The sequence below is a fragment of the Phlebotomus papatasi genome, chromosome 2, assembly GCF_024763615.1.
Source record: "Phlebotomus papatasi isolate M1 chromosome 2, Ppap_2.1, whole genome shotgun sequence".
Taxonomy (NCBI): domain Eukaryota; kingdom Metazoa; phylum Arthropoda; class Insecta; order Diptera; family Psychodidae; genus Phlebotomus; species Phlebotomus papatasi.
Window position 1 is genome coordinate 98,033,679 of NC_077223.1, and position 16,958 is coordinate 98,050,636.

General features: G+C 30.8%; 1 protein-coding gene across 1 annotated transcript in view; it reads right to left on the reverse strand.

Moving 5' to 3' along the window:
* Positions 1 to 234: 234 nt before the first annotated feature.
* Positions 235 to 16,958, reverse strand: part of LOC129800337 (elongation of very long chain fatty acids protein 6) — a 32,939-nt gene continuing 16,215 nt past the window's right edge. The window contains exons 2-3 of the mRNA XM_055844656.1: positions 7,114 to 7,251; positions 235 to 1,853 (exon numbers count right to left, since the gene is read on the reverse strand). Coding sequence (XP_055700631.1) covers positions 1,253 to 1,853; positions 7,114 to 7,251 — 739 coding nt within the window. The 3' untranslated portion in view covers positions 235 to 1,252. The remainder of the gene's footprint in view (positions 1,854 to 7,113; positions 7,252 to 16,958) is intronic.

Genomic DNA, 16,958 nt, shown 5'->3' on the forward strand with positions numbered 1-16,958 from the left:
CAGGCAGTGTTCATCCTCGACATTCACCGAACAAGGTATTTTTATTTAACAATGAGATACGTTAGTGGCTCTTTTTTTTGGAAAAATATTGTTGAATATTCCTGGGATGTGTTTTTCTCATTAGATTTTTTTGTTTAATTCCTTTTTTCTATTTTATGGAACTTTTTACGATTTTTTTTTGAGACGGAATTTTTTCCTCTAAACTCTTCCAGCTTTCTTTTATATTTCATCTCATTTGCTTTGTACTTTAATAAAATGTTTTTTTTTACTTCTCAATATCTCACTTGTCATTTTAATTGGTATATAAAATACTTTTGATGACAATGATGTATTTTCTACTGCTCATTTCGTTTCATCTTCATAATTTCTCCTTCTGCAGATATTTTTTTTGTGTGTGTTTATTTTCCTGTTGGAAATGAATAAAATGCAGTGTGTGAAATAATAAACCCATGTTCCATTATTATTTGAAATAGAACCTGTGAAACAGTATTGCTTTATGATTTACAATTTACAGTAAAAACTCAATTTTTTTTCTCTAATAATTACAATTAAATAAATTAACCAGTCAAAAAAACAACAACCTTTGCTGTGAAGGAATTATTTTTTTTTGAGCTTCTTCTTTGATTTTCTCACCTTTAATGTGTGAGAAGAAAAAAGAGGCTATTAAAAAAAATATTTTTCCTCTCCTCCCTATTTCTCTCTATTTCTTGTGAATTATGTGTATAAGACACCAGTGTTTCTTAGACACAACAAGAAAAAGAAAATATTACAAATAATAACATCCTAAATTCTCGATGCTATTTGCCCAAAAAAAAATAGGTTGTTTCATTAAATAATTCTTCAATATTTCACAATGCAAAAATATCATCAGCCCTACTGCATTATTTTTCCTGTGACTTCCACAATTGTTTTTGCACATTCTGTAATGTTGTTCTTTTCTTCACATTTTTATGTGATTCTCTGTTTTCTGTACCTTCAATTTGCTGGTTGTGGCGGATGTAAATTTTGCATTTTCTACATATACTTCTTTTGAGGTATTTAATGTGTGAAAATAAATGTTGGAAAAAAACTTTGAATAAAATCTTTTCCCAAAAAAATGACAAAAAGTGTAATGTTTTTTCTTTAGCCTGAAAACAAAAAGAAATGCTTTTTTTTTAAGTAGCAATGTGTGATAATTCCTCACCCACACACTCTTTGTAATAATTTAAACGCAAAAAGTAAGAAAAAAACTATTTTCTTCCCGCTATAAAAATTATTGAGCTTTAACTTTGGTAGTTTGTTTGCCATTGAGTATATTGTCCAATTCCCTTGGATCATTTCGCGATGTCGACGCAGTTTTGGACGTTGGAGCCGCAATTCGGCGTCCCTTGCGGGCATTTGATGACAAATAGGTGACATAGAAGAAGCGCGCAAAGAGAACAAAATAACTAAAGTACATGGCGATGGAGAGCTTAATGTTCATCGGTGAAATGTTGCACGAACGCCCCGGTGTCTGAATAAAGGAGTGCGCCCACACATTTATCGCACATCCAATCACCATCTGCGTGAGCTGGAGTGTCGTGATCAGCATGGAGATGAAACGTGGTGGATGGAAGCGCATTGCACGCAGTGCATAGTAGGAATACATAAGGGAATGAACACAGTAATTCATCACGATAAACCATCTGGCCGAAGCCGTGTACTCTGTGTACGAGAACCACGAGTACATGAGGACTGTGATGTGATGGTACCAGTGGAGGAAGATCAGTGGCTGCTTCCTCAGCACTATGAAAATTGTGTCACCCAATTCGGGCAGTTTCGACAGCACAAACAGCCATGTCCAGAATCCACTCACTTTGTCTTGCTCGATAAAGCTACAAACAGAGAAAAAAAAAACACCACTTAGATTGACTGCAGAGTTAATTCCTAACTCAAGCGACTTTGACGCCCCTATCGATAACACCGTAAACTTTGCATATTCTACAAATTTATTCACAAAGGATAAGATTTACAATTATAAAAAGGAATAGCAATGCGTCTCATGCTTTGCGGAATGATCGAACTTGTAACTTAGATGTTATATCGTCAGTTAAATCAGCATTTGTCGTAACTTCATTTTTGCGATTTTGGGATATATACAGTGGTGGCCAAAATAATAAGACCACTTTGTAAAGCTAATTTTTGTTTTAATTTTTGTATCTTTTCCCTGTTGCCATAACTTTGATGTAGAAATCTTCAAATTATTAACATCGTAGAATAAAAGTTGTTTTGTCCGCTAGAGGTCCTCTATATTGCGCAGAATCAGGACAGAGTATTCTCATACATTTTCCGTACAAAAATGTGGTATTTTTTTCTTAAATGGGTTTTTTAGTTTTGCTATAAAACCAAATGCAATCATTTTAAAACTTTTACCAAATGAAAGAGTAAGGGAAGAGTACCCCGGATCGGAATGTTAAGAGACATGCTCCATATTTAGTTGAAAATATAATCCTGAAAACATTATTTGGTATTTTTATGTATGCTAATTGATACATTAGTGATCCCTTTAACTATATCTGCTTTTGAATTTTTAATTTTTAGAATAAATTAATAAAAAATATGTGTAATTGCAAACTTGCACTCTGTACCTCGAATCGTTAGGAATTTAATCAGGTGTCTCAGGGAAAATTGGTTTTATAAATTAAATCTGAGTTAATGCACTGTATTCTTGTGAGAGTTAAATGGTAAAAAATAGCTAATAATTTTTAAAAATTTATTTAATTTGGAGCAACAATGTGGTATTAACCTGACGATCCGAGGAACACTGCCGATCGCTGGTGCTCTTCCCTTATCTAATGTTATGTTATTAGCACAAAATTTATAATGATTGCACGAGGATAATAGTTCCTAAAACCTTTATGAAAAAGTCGTAAAATTCGCAATTTTTTGAATTTTTCTGAAACATTTTCTATCTGTAACACCAGTAAAATTTTAAATTCAATAAAAATATATTCTCTGTGTGGCAACCATTTCGTGTTATATTTATTTTTGTGGGATCTAAAGCTTAAAAAAATTAAAATGCTCCATCCGTTAGTTAATCATCCTAGCTCAGAATACATAAATACTGAAATTCAATTCGGACAATAAAATAGGAAATTTATCATTTATATTTTCTAAATAGGGGAAGTGTGCCAAATTTCGGCCAGCTTCTAATTTCGGCCACTTTGAGTGTAATTTCGCCCATCGAAATAAATTAATTAAAATTATGTATGTTATCTTCTAATAGTCAATGGATTCATTTTGCTTTTAAATATTTATTCATTTTAGGATGCATTAACACAAAGACCGTTAAATTTTAGGTATAATTTGAATTTAAATTGCGTTGTAAAAACCCGTCTGACCAAGTAAGCGTGGATTATAACCTCAATTAACCCCTATCTTTCATACCTTACTTTTAAAAAGCTCCCATACAAAATACCCCTTACTAAATATATGTGAAGGACACTGTTTTGCGTTCATGGTGGTGAAGAGAGGAACTACGAAAATTATGTTGCCGGCCGTATTGCTCGGCTGTCAGTGACAAGATGGAATATTTTCAAATTAACATTTCCGGAATGTTATTTTAACTTTTTCGGATTTCTCTTAGTGTTATAACTTGCCATTTTATCCTAAATTATAAATTTACATAAAATACATTATTTCTTGTTATTTATCATCACTTTTATATGAGTATATTGACCATTGAAAACTTTGAATTTTTGAAACTTTGAAGATTTGCCTCTCAAATGACATAAACTCAAAGTATAACCGGTTTGCATTAAATTGGTTGCATGTTTTGATCATTTTGAATTACTTTTTCACATGAGGCAACAAACTTTTGATTCCTCAAAAATTACCAACTTTTGGGAAACGATTATTTTTTATATGAAATAAGATTATTTAATTTTTTTTAATATGTATATGAGATCTACGGATTACGGGGAACTGATTTGCAAAAAGAAATATTATGGAAAAGTAAATTTTTCTATCATTTTTTCCCTTTAGTTTCTCAAATATACATTAGGCAAAAAACTATTGACACTCACTGTATCTTAAAAATGGCAATTGATCTCCTTTCAGAAGATACTGATCCCTGTGGAGCGACCAATATACTAGATTTCTGTCTAAATTATTTTTTTTATTAATTCTTTATTAATAATAAAGAGGAGACTTGGGAGAAAAACAAAGGGAATGTTAATGATGCGTAAAGGCTCAAATAAACTCAGGCTGATCCTTGAGACTATTTAGCTTGTATAATTTTCCAGTTAAAATTTATGCCATACTATCATACATTGAGGACTTTAGATTATTGATTAAAGTTCCTTTGCACAAATTTCCTGTATCTGATACTGTACTACTGAATTTTATTATTCTCGAGGATCAGCCTGGGTCTATTTTGGCCCTAAGCCGACTTATAGGGGATCCCCCGAAGGACCCAAGTCTCTATCTCTAACCGTTTGGTCTGTAAAAGTAGTAACATACGAACGGATAGACAAACAAAACGTAATATAACCTCTCAGAAATCGTATGAAAAGATTTGTTGAGAAAAGTGGTCTCCGAGTGGGGAGGGGGGGCGCAACGTGGAAATTTTGAGGAATAAAAAGATCGAGGGATTATAACACTGCTCTTTCTATGACGAATTTTCAATATTTCCGTTTAAGCTCGTATTAAACTTTTTCCAAAAAAATCGTCGTTTTTTAACCGATTCAATATAAATTTATAACCACTTAGAACCGATTTAGACTTCTCAGGTTTTTAATTTAAATACCTTTTTAAAGGATCCAAATACGCCCCGATAGCTTAATAAACATTCTCTTTAGAACAATTTAATTTTTGACCTTCAAAAGGCGTTAGAAAGAATAATTCAAGGTTATTGACATATGGATAATTGTACGACACGTTCTTGGAAGATCCTGAAAAAATCCATCACGAAAGACTACAAATAAACTTGAAGACCCAATCGTATCATCCGGTCATTAGGTTAAAACTTACAAAATCATTTTCAAAACTTATAAACACTGGAGATATGACTAATATTAAAACAAATACGCTGCTTTTAGTGCCATTGACTTTTAATGCATATCAATAAAAAAATTGCATCCGTTTACCAAAAAATACCATGAAAATAAGCTTCTGTACTTCCCATTGAAGAGAAGATTAATATCAAATCGGAAATACTCTTCTGCAATTTTGAAGTGGTGCTCGCCATCAAAAACACATTAATCAATTCTAAACAAATATTCATTAATGTCCAGCATAAGCTAAATGTGAAGATTGAATCATTATGAACACTGAGCTTATGGAAATTGAGTGAAATTGCACAAAAATAGCCCATGACATAAAGGCTTGTCTGCAAAATTCTTATTCACTTTTATTACTTCATTCTATGACGAGTAGAAGAACAATGTACAAATTCTGCAAGCTGATGTTTTATTAAGTCATTTTATGGTCTAAATTCTAAACATTGCTACTAAAAATGCTCGTGGTTTATTACTGAAAGAAATTTTGTCAAGTTGTAGAAGTTTAATAATTCTAAATATGCAATATTTAGATGTAAAATAAAAATGTATAAGAAAAAATAATAATAATGAAGTGTAACAGCCTTTGTTCACAAAATCCCTGATATACGGTCATAATTCGCAATTTATTAGTGCTAATTTTCTAATTTAATTGGCAAATTAACCTATTTAAGATATTTTATTTTCTCTTTAAAGTATATTCCTTTTAAACTTGAAATTCTGCAGTTTGATTAACATTTTTCATCGAAATTCTAGTCAATTGAGTGTCGTAAAATTCTAATATTTATTACTGGTTTTTCAGACAATCAATGCGTTTATTGGACAACAAAAAGTTGCTTTAAGTGTCATGCTATTAATATTTTTTAAATGAATAAATTAAGCATCTTTTGTGATTTGATACAAATCAATTTATTATTTCCACTAGTTTCCGTTCTTGCATTATTCACAGTTAATCAGAAATATGCATAATCAAAAGTGATTATACTATTATCAACTGTCAAAGGTTATAAGTTCATTTAATTTTGAATATTACACTCCATAGAGTTTATTCATCAAAATTAATATAAATTGAATTGAATTGTTTTATTTATTCATGCCCATATACACAAGGTACATCGTAGGACTATACATAAAATGATATAGTGATATGATACAGTGATATGATCAATGTCTAGGCATATTGTTAAATTTAATTAATACACAAAATTTTATTTATTCTTTCTTGATCAGCATGCTATTAATAAATCATAAACTTAGCAAAATAAATAAGTATATATATTTTCTTTTATTCACTTCCTCCGTTTATAGGCAAATTCAACCAATTTTACGTCAGTTCGTAAAAAAAATTACAAAATTAATAGCTTAATTAAAATTGCATGCGATACAAATCACATGATTTCAATGTTAGAAGTTCTATTATAAAAAATCATCAATGTCATATTTAAGACAATTTTAATGGAATCAATTTCTGTTGACAAGCACATGTTGCAGCAGAAAGGTCAATTTTGCAATTATTCGTTGCAATTTTATATTTTTGAAAAACTCCCATGTCTAATTTTTCTGTTTACGTTATTACTGTTTTTTTTTTGATCCTTCATGGAGGATGGATGTGGAAAAAATTAATATAGATTAAATGTTCTTTTCTTAACAATTCGCAAGAGCTATCAATCCACTGAAACCCCCGCGTTGCATGCGTCATGCTTAACCACCTGATTTCTGATGATTTTGCGACCTTAGCTTTGCAACAGCGACCGACTTTTCATATCTGTTAAATAGCAATTTTTTCGTCTGTTTTTTTTTTCTTCTATGCACGACGATAAGATAAGAACCTTTGCCAAACGAATGATTTAATCCAAAATTGATAAGGCAATAAGTCATAATATCATGATTACGCAGGATTTGTCATATATTTCTTTGGCATAAGTTGAATAAATCTCGAAAGAATTAAAAGGTGTTTGCTGGTGGGACATACGTAACACATTCTTTTCCTAATTAAAGCAATGCAACTTTTTTATCCTCATATCAGCTAGTAGGGGAGTGTCAAATTATTTTTGCCTACGATAAGAATTTCACAATTATTTTCTTCATCCAATCTTACCTAGGAACGCATACTGAATGAAAAAGACCATGATGCCGCAGCACATGGAATAATTCAGGAGCCGTCCGGAATGCTCCCATTATACTAAACATCGCCAACATTGTATTCCAAATTACTAGTAGACCTCTCAGTTCGAATCTGAAAAAAAAGGAAACGACACTGTTAGCAAGTAATTAAATAAATCGAAGAGAAGAAAATGTGTTGGAAATATATTTTATAAAATCATTCTTAGTTTTGCAGACAGCTCGAAATCTTGAATTTCGTACATTCCGTTCTTGGACAGCTACCGGTTTATCAATTAAAATATGGACTTGATTCGATGAAAAACCATCCCAAAATCAAACAAAAGTAATATAAATTGAATTTAAAATAAAAGTTTAATTTATCGATACTTTATCACTGTTTTCATGATAAATACAGTACTAAATTGCTATATTTATATATTTTCTATACCTCAGTTTCATTATTTAGTTAATTTTGCTCCAAATAAAGCGAAAATCCATTCATATTCACAAATTTTAATTTGTTAATTTCTCAGAAATATTAAGTGTACCTTTTCACCATCGAATTTTTCATCGATCGACCATGTTTTCCAGTGAAAAACACAATGAGGTTACTTTTATTTATTCGTTTTGTTTAATATTTATGCCATATTTCTGGCTAATTTTAATTAAATAAAGTGCTAATCTTTATTGTTAACGGTACGTAAAGTTTTCAAATGAAATAATTACCTATTTCGTGAACAAAAAGGGTTTTTCTGAAGTGTCTGCAAATGAGTCAATAGGAAACCCCGGAAATATGATGTTTTTTTGGAGAGATTTTCTTATTGTTTTAGATGGGAAAGGAAAAAAGACCAGGAATAAGAACAAACCCTGCACTCAAGAGCAACTCAACAAGGTTTTGGAAGTCTTTCGTCGCGGTTTCACTTGCACTGTTTGTCTCCAATTAGAAAATTTTCCTTGTCTCCATTTGGATTAATATGTATCCAATAGAAGCATTTTACACTCGCATATTTTTCTTGTATTTAAGAAGTTTTCAAATTATATCTAAAGAATTTTCACTAAACAGTAACATTCTAGAAGAGTCACGGAGCAAATTTATGTAATTTTCTTTAGAAAAAATTGAACTTAATGTGTTGAATCTTCTGCCAAAGTTAAAGTGTCTGGAAATTGTTTTGAATTAGGACATTTATCCTATTACAGATTGAAGTCGATAATATTGGAAATTTGAAAACCTTTCAATTAAGTTTAATCTTGGCTAAATCTGTCGAGAAATATGCACTAGGGTAACGTGTAGTATTTCGGGACAATTTTTAGCACTTTCAAGTTTCAAATAGCTTAACGACTTCTCAAATTATTTTTTCCTTTATTGATATAAATATTTATGTACCTTATTCTATCCAAAATAAGATAAGATCATATTTAAAATATTTAAGTATACACCCAATATTGTAATATCAAAAGAGAATGAATCAACAGATAGCCCTAACCTAGCTACTAATGTAGCTGCTGTCAAACTACCGTAATGACCGTAATGACGCCTACTTACACGGCGACGTCAGACTTAGGGTCCTAAATAGATTCAGGCTAATCCTCGAGAATATCGCTCCTTGGAAATTACGTTTTCCATTTTCAGATGATAAATATGAGTCACTAAATTTCGTTGTTAGAAATATTTTTCGTAAAATTTAATCCCTATTTGATTGCTTGCGCATTTTTCTTGAAGTAGGAGCACAAAAGAGATTAATCGTTCATATTTTTGTGAAACAGAGGCTAATTCAAACGACTTGATTCTTTGTCATTCTATTTCCAGTAAGTTTGTCCATCATTTAATAGAATTACAGGTAGACAACTCCCTTTACAGGCTAAATATTCTCGAGAAATCACCCTGCGTCTATTTTAACCCTAAATAAGCCGTCCTTAAAGCAAAGGTTTAACTTAGTTTCCGAAGGACTCAGAATCCTGTATAGCAACCAATTTTAATGCTCTTTAAGAACCTAATAGGTCATTTGTCCTTAATAATCCAATCCTAAGTTAATTTTCCCAAAATATCTTGACTGGTAAGAAAATATAACAGTTAAGCCATATGGCTAAGCCTTAGGTCTGAAGCCCGCATAAAGTTCTCTGAATTCTTATTAATGAAGGTTTTTTTTGGAAAATTTTGATATACAGTCAAAATCGGTAAAAAAAAAGTGACAAAGGAAGGGTTAAACAGCTCATTAGATTCGTAAGAACAATAATGTTACTTGTTTAGAATTTTGAGACTTTCGGAGACTTCCGAAATATTTGCATCGAATACTTATCAAAACTAAATAGTCGATTTGAAACGAAATGATCGATTTTAAACGAGATTTTCAAGATTTTTTAAGGCAATAGTAATAATGATTATTTTTCATGATAATGCATGATGTGAAAAAATGGCCATAGAAGATTGCGACGTTTGGTTGAGAAATACTTGCGCATGCAACAAACTCATTAGACGGGAATTCAACCGATTTCTAATTATTTAGATTGATGGGACACGCCCTTGACGAGCAGTACTTTAAGAAAATAAGTCTTAAAAAAATTAATTTCAATTTTCAGTTAATAGACGCGTAGTTCCCATTTAAACGATATCCAAAAATTAATGAAATTGTTGAAGTCATTTTCCAAATTTAGAGAAGAAATGAGACCACTTAGATTTTAGATTATGGACTTAGGGATAGCATGGTTACCGCAGACCGGAAGTCGATATCTCTTATCGTTTGGTTCCTAGGTTGGTAACAGATAGACGAAAAAATAGATAAACTGTTTGATTTTCCGCAGAATTTCAAACTTCTAAAATTTTGACAAAATAGAAACATTTCGGAAGTGAGGAGATGAACTGAAAATCATTCGATTGGATTGTTATCATTTTCAGTTCAAGCAATAAATAGGGGAAAATGTATCGGGGAAAAATTATCGAGGAAGAAAAACTGATTAATCATGGAAATATTATTTGCTTAGATTACATAAAAGTCATACTAGTCAATACATGAAATACTTCCACTGACATAGCTTTACACTTGCCCAAAGAAATATACTGTGGAAAAATCTTCAAGATTTTAATGTAGAAATAAATTTACGTCACTAATTCTTGGTAGTTGACGTAGGATTTTTTCAATTGACTTTATTAGCTACTGGTAAGTAACGCTAAAGTGAATGAAATACTATAATTATTTATGACATTGAATTTATTATTTCTTCAAGACTATATGTCTCTCAGATTGATACACTTCATATTCAAACTATTTCCAATACTTCCTATATTATCTTATCAACACCTGACTTTTTTTTATTACTAAAAGATACTCTATAAATTTTACAACATAATACACCCTCATCTTTTTTTTTACAGACAATGAGTTTTATAGGCCACCACTTTAGATCAATAATATGAAAGGAAATCAGATACTAAGGCGTCGGTTATTTCTTCAAAAATTATATAATGTTATTCAACATGTCAAGAAAAATTGTAAAATCCGATGAAATACTATCATCTTCAATCGCTGAATTTTTATTAATACCTAATCGTGTGATGACCTAATGATTAAACTTATTTAATTCAAAGTTGTGCGCATCAAAATGCCTTTTCTTTGTTTACTAACAATTTTGCAAAAAAAAGTGAGATTTCTCAATTATTCCGGAAAATATTGTTTTCTAGCAGATATTTACTTTAAGACTCAAATTTATTTTATTAGCACATTTTTTTTAAGAAAAGAAAAAAAAGCAAACAAAAATGCTATAATGAAACTAAACGCCATTCATTCAAAGTAATCAAGAATTAGTATATCTTATATCTTTCATGCTCAATTGCAATCAGAAAAACTAATGTATCTTTTGCAAGTTTGTCGTTCAGTACCAATGATTGCCTTGACTAAAAACTCGAACTATTCTCTCACTTTGCATCTAATTAAATATTGAGATATTACTATACCTCACTTATACTTTTTACGACCATCCAATGTTTCAATTACCCTGTGATTCTTCCTGCTCTTACTATTTTTAGAATTAAACTACTTCAGCTTTGGATTGCATTCTGTCGGACACCAAAGCTATTTGCTCTTGATTTTCAAGTGAATTTTCCCTGAAGACTAGTATTTTGTATGATAAATGCTCTGTAACAAATTCCATCTTCCATAAAGTGTGAGATAAATTATTCATGATTGAAGACATTTATATAGTCAAAAGTTTGATTGGAGAAACATAAAAAGCATTTTCCCGTGATTGATGTGAACGAAACCCATACTTCCTCCAGAATATTGATATATTTTCCATCAGAGAGACAAATGAGCGTAGTAAATTATCTCTAAAGTCATAAGACAACATAAAATTGGCCAAAAGAATGTCATAAAAATGTGAAATTGAATGTCATAAAATTCACACACCCAGGTGATATGCGAAATTAAACAAGGTACAGGAAGAATTTTAAAGGTACTCAAAGAATCTTTATGAGTACAATGATTGAAATGACAATTGCAATTTAAAGACAGAGAATCAATTAACCCTTTTGGATGGGTCAATAAGTTTCCGGAGGAAATGGTGTCCAGTTTTTATATAACGAAGTAAATTTCTTGTAAATTTTCTAATCAAAATCCTTATAAAAATTTCTTTGTCATTTTTACTTTTAGTACATGACTGTACTAAAATTTATATACTAAAATTGTATGTTTTGCAATGAAATTTAACACATTGAGAAATAGAATGTTGTATTTTTAACAAGTTATGCTCTTTGAGAGTTGTTCTAAGATAAAAAAAATACACCTGCTTAAAATTAATTAAAATTGTTAATTATAAAAATATATAGGCCGACATGTACTAAACATTTAGGCTCAATCTATTTAATGCTGCCAGAAGAAGAATACAGCAAAGGATAACAAATTACTTAACAGTCGTTATAAATCGATTATTAAACGATTTTGCATTGAAATATTGACAAAAAATTAAAACATTTAGTACTTGTCTGTACTAAACCAAGTCATTAGTTTTTTTGTCATTTTTAGTGAAATATTGTTATATTCAGTGAAAAACATATAGGGGGAGGTGGGGCTACTTTGAGTTGTGGGGCTACATTGTTATACGATTTTTTCGCATATTTCTAATGTAAACTGGGTTTTAGCATGATGTAATTTGGATAGACAAAATAATTGTGCATCTAAATAAAATAATTATAAGGACCAGTTTCATTTAGAAATATGCGAAAAAGTCGTATAACAATCTAGCCCCACAGCTCAATGTAGCCCCACCTCCCCCTATAGCTGAAAATTACAAGCCAGTTTCTTACCGTTTTAGGAAATTTTACTCAATAAGAGCTAGAATAAGTACTAAATTTGTACTAAAGCTACAGCACTGTTTATAGCATTTTCATATAAAAAAATTGGACTTTATTAGTAACATTCCAAAATCCAATATTAAAGATTACGACAATCTTCAGGCATAGAATAATTCTCAATTGAAATACTTGATTGTACTAAGCGTTTTAATTTATTTTTAGAAAACTTTTAAAGTTTTCTTTGAAATGGACAGGATTTTACCGTGAATTGTATAGCAGAATTGCATTGTATTTTCCAGAAAGTCTATCAAAATCTTGGATCATGTTTTAGTCCAAACTGATGATAATTAAAATTAAACCTACCGGCCATTTTTGGTCGTTTTTTCTAGCGCCTTCGATCACATGACAGACCACGATAGGGTAGAATACTCAACAATTTTTTCTTGGAAGAGAGGAAAACATTAAAATTTAAACACTGAAAAATATATTACATGTATATTTTAAGAAATTTATAAAGTTGGATAGTGACATTGTACCGCTTAATAAGTCAATTTTAAAAAGTTTTTAAACCGGTCAATTTGACTGGGTCTTGGTAGAATGGTGTCTACACTAGAAGCAATTTTCGTCAAAAATTGGCTTTCTTTAAAAATTCTGACGTTTCTGCCTACAAGGATAGGGGATATTTTCTTTAAAAAGGCATTTTTTAAAGAACTTTCTACTAGTGTGTAGAGGCCAAAGATAAGAAGATTGAAAAGCCAATCTGATATAGAGATTTATTTATAGACAGCAATTTTATTTTTAAATTGAGCCCAAAAAGTTTACAAGATTCTTTCCCTTTCTAACTCAATCAATATAATAACTTCGAAAAGTACATAAATATCTCCACCTTTTAATAAAAAGTAACACAGAAAAATAAACACGAGTTCAAATAAGTCAATAACACCAAAATAATATTTTTATGTAACAGAAGAGAGGGTTAAAGAAAAAAAAATGTAGGTTTTGCGATAATTTTTTTTGCACAATTTGCTTTAGTTTCTTAAATACCAAAATGAAAATAATCATTTTAATTAGGTGCACTCCAATCTTTGAGCTTTTCTTTCACAATGTCACGAGAGTGGCTTGTGCCTGACTAGTAACAAAAAAAATTTATATATATAAAATATTTCGAATGGTATTGTAGAAAAAACTGAATTGCTTATCCCATCAGTATCTTCTGTTTTGCCCCTCTTTACTCATCCTAATTCAGGGTCAGTGTGATGATACTGTGGTTATTATTTAATACTTTTTTACCAAAACACACTCTCTGCTTTTTGGACAGAATATTTTGGAAGGAAAAATAAATGGATAGGACAGCAAAAAAAAAAAGAGACACGCGTGTCTTTCACCGGCCAGACACTGACTAAATAATTGAAATTGACTTTGTTTTAAACGTTCATCCTTCTCTCATCGGACAAGCAATTTGTCATTATAAGAAAAAAAAGAAGTTGACACCCATGAAGTAAAAATTTATTGACTAAAAATTAATTTGTGTGTAGAGACCAACAAATGCATGGCGTCTAAGACTTGTTGGTAAACTTGACACAATTCACGTGCTTCAACCATACGATAAAATAATTATGTATTGTACATTAGGTATGAAGCATTGCAGCAAATTGCATTTGATAGAGTGAGAAAGAGTGTAATACGATAAAAAAAACATTACAATTTCGCACAATAACATTGCTTAAAAGGCATTACTGTTGCAACATCATCTTCTTGCAGAAAATTATTTCTCATTATTTGCTCATCCAGTGCAATAGCGATGAATTGACACTATAAAAACACCCCCACCTTTAATTTGAACATTAATTCAGGCTAATTTCTGCAATATCTCATCAGGAAAATGTGATATAATTTATTCAATTGAGGCATTTCTTGGAGAAAAATATCAATGAGTAAATCTGTTAAATGGCATACCAGTTGTTATTCTTGTTTTCTCGAAGGGGTTTTCTTTTTAATTGGTGCCTTTTTATGGAAACACTACAGATATTGCATTTTACTGAGAAAGTCAATGTCAAACATTAAATCCGGATTTGAAGAAAATATCTAATTAGGGAATTTATATATACAAACAACAACGATTTGTAGTTCTTAAATATAACTTCTTGTAATAATATTTTTAATATTTTTCAAATTGAATTTTCTAAAAATTTCCACAATTTAGTGTGGATTCACAAATTTTTGCTGCATTATCCGACAACTTTAAGACACTCAAAACCTTATTTTCTTTAAAAATAGTATTCAAAGTATATTAATATAGTGTTAATGGAGAATATAGCTAGACTTTCCGGTTATCTTACACAGTAAAAAATGTTTGGCTGCTTTACCATGATTTTCATTGTAAATTTTACATAAAACATGTAATCGTGTGTACTAATACACATTTGTGTAATTTGTACACATTTTGTCTGAAAACTGTGTAATTTGTACACCTTTTATTTGAAAACTGTGTAATTTTACACGAAATATGTAAGAAAATATACAAAACTGTGTAGTCATTCCCAGTTGATTACACGGTTTACAATTACATAAAATTCTAATTACACGTTTTGTTGAAATACATAATTTGTGTAACTTTACAAGAATAATCGTGGTAAAAAATCAAATCAACGATTATCCTTGTAATTTTTTTTTACTGTGTATGATTCTTTAGTTAAACACTACTTAGCTTAAAAGAAGGGAAAGTGTCTCGAATTAATACAAAATGGAGTGTTTTACGAGATAAATGGTTTTGACTACGGCTAAATTTCCGATAAACCAGGCCAACCGAACTAGACAGTAACCAGTAACCAGTTGTGACTAGTTATGTTCGAAAATTTGACCTCAAGACTGATCATTATATATTTACGGGACGTTAGAATACGCTAATCTTGTTTGGGAACTACCCAACATCGATCTTAACCGCTTCTCATAATTTATGGATTCGTTTTGTATATTACGTGGATGAGCAAGGGACGGTCATCGAGACGGAGGGGTTGATCTTTCCCTTACTGAACTGATACACTTAATCCTTCAATTAGGTTCATATTGGAATTGGAAGGCGACGTGCCTTATAATAGAATGGCTCTATATAACGCTACATTACACCAGAACCGTTTTATATACTACAATAACATATCTAAGATTTTGGATCAGTGGAAGTGATTGCTATTAACGCTATTGAAATTCGTTTTTATATCAGTCATTTCATTCATCCACTAGATAAATTCGATACGCATATGACCCAGAAAAATTTAGAGCCAATTAATCTCAGCTCCGAAACCTCAAAGTCAAAAAGAAAGTACTCTGTGGTCTGATCTACTGAAGTTTTTCCACAATTTGGCGTGATGCATGACGGTAAACAATTTAAAATTTATTACTTTATTGAAACTGACTAAAAGGGGTGAATCAGCCCTATTCTAAGTCGGTTAACCATTGAATCATAACTCCCACAAACTTTCAGGCCCTATCACAAATCTCCTTTTTATAGCTCAAGAGAAATGTTAATAATTTATGAACAGAAATATGCAAGTGATGACATAATTTTTCGACTTTTGCAGAGTGCTCGTGAACTCAAGAGAAAATTTTTTTTTCTTCATCTTCATCGATTACTTTATCTCAGGAAAATGCATATGTTTGAGATACAAAAAAAATCTGAATCTGTGGTACATGATACAACAAACCCAGAAAGGTGTTGAATGTGAAACGAAAGTGAAAGCAACAGTCTCTCTTTTGCGATTCATTGAGAGTCACAACGTCTTCGGATCACATAATCAACCGTCTCAACATCATCTGTATGGTATTTGGGAGTGAATTAATTCATAATGGATTAAAAAAAAATACAGCATTTAATCTGGCAAAATAAACAATCTTCTCTGCCACGCATGAATAGGAACCAAAATTGTCACAATTTTCTTCTCAAATTTTAATGTCGACCACTCAGAATAAGAAACGAATAACTCGCAGTAGGCAAATTTTACAGGAGAGCGATTTGAACCTGAGATCTTACATGCATCTCTATAAATTTAAAAATAATTGAAGTATAATTTTCACAGGGAAGGTAAACGGTATAAAGATGTATCCAAAAAGCGAATAAATCGTTTTTTGTAAAAAATCGAATTGTTCGACTTATATTCTGAGTGATCGATGTATAGAAGAGATAGAAAAAAAATGTGCGACATTACTTGAGGTCATGGAAAAATGCTGATTTCCTCGAAGAATTTTGCGGAACTGATTAGCTAAGCACTATCATTTGTTAAAGCTACAACATGATCTATAGAGAGACACACAGTCTTAGGTATACAAATCTATTGAGAAATATTTCTTCTCAACATAGTTTTCAGCCAAAAAATCAACAGGAAATTTTTAACATAAAAGGAAGATCTATTCTGAAGGATTACACCATCGAACCATTTATAATATTGATCAGTATATTTGAATTTTTGATTATAGATTCCCCATGTCTCTTTCCTCAATATTTAATTGAATTGTATTAAATGACTTAAAAATAGAAATCAAAAAACTATCAGCTAGATTTT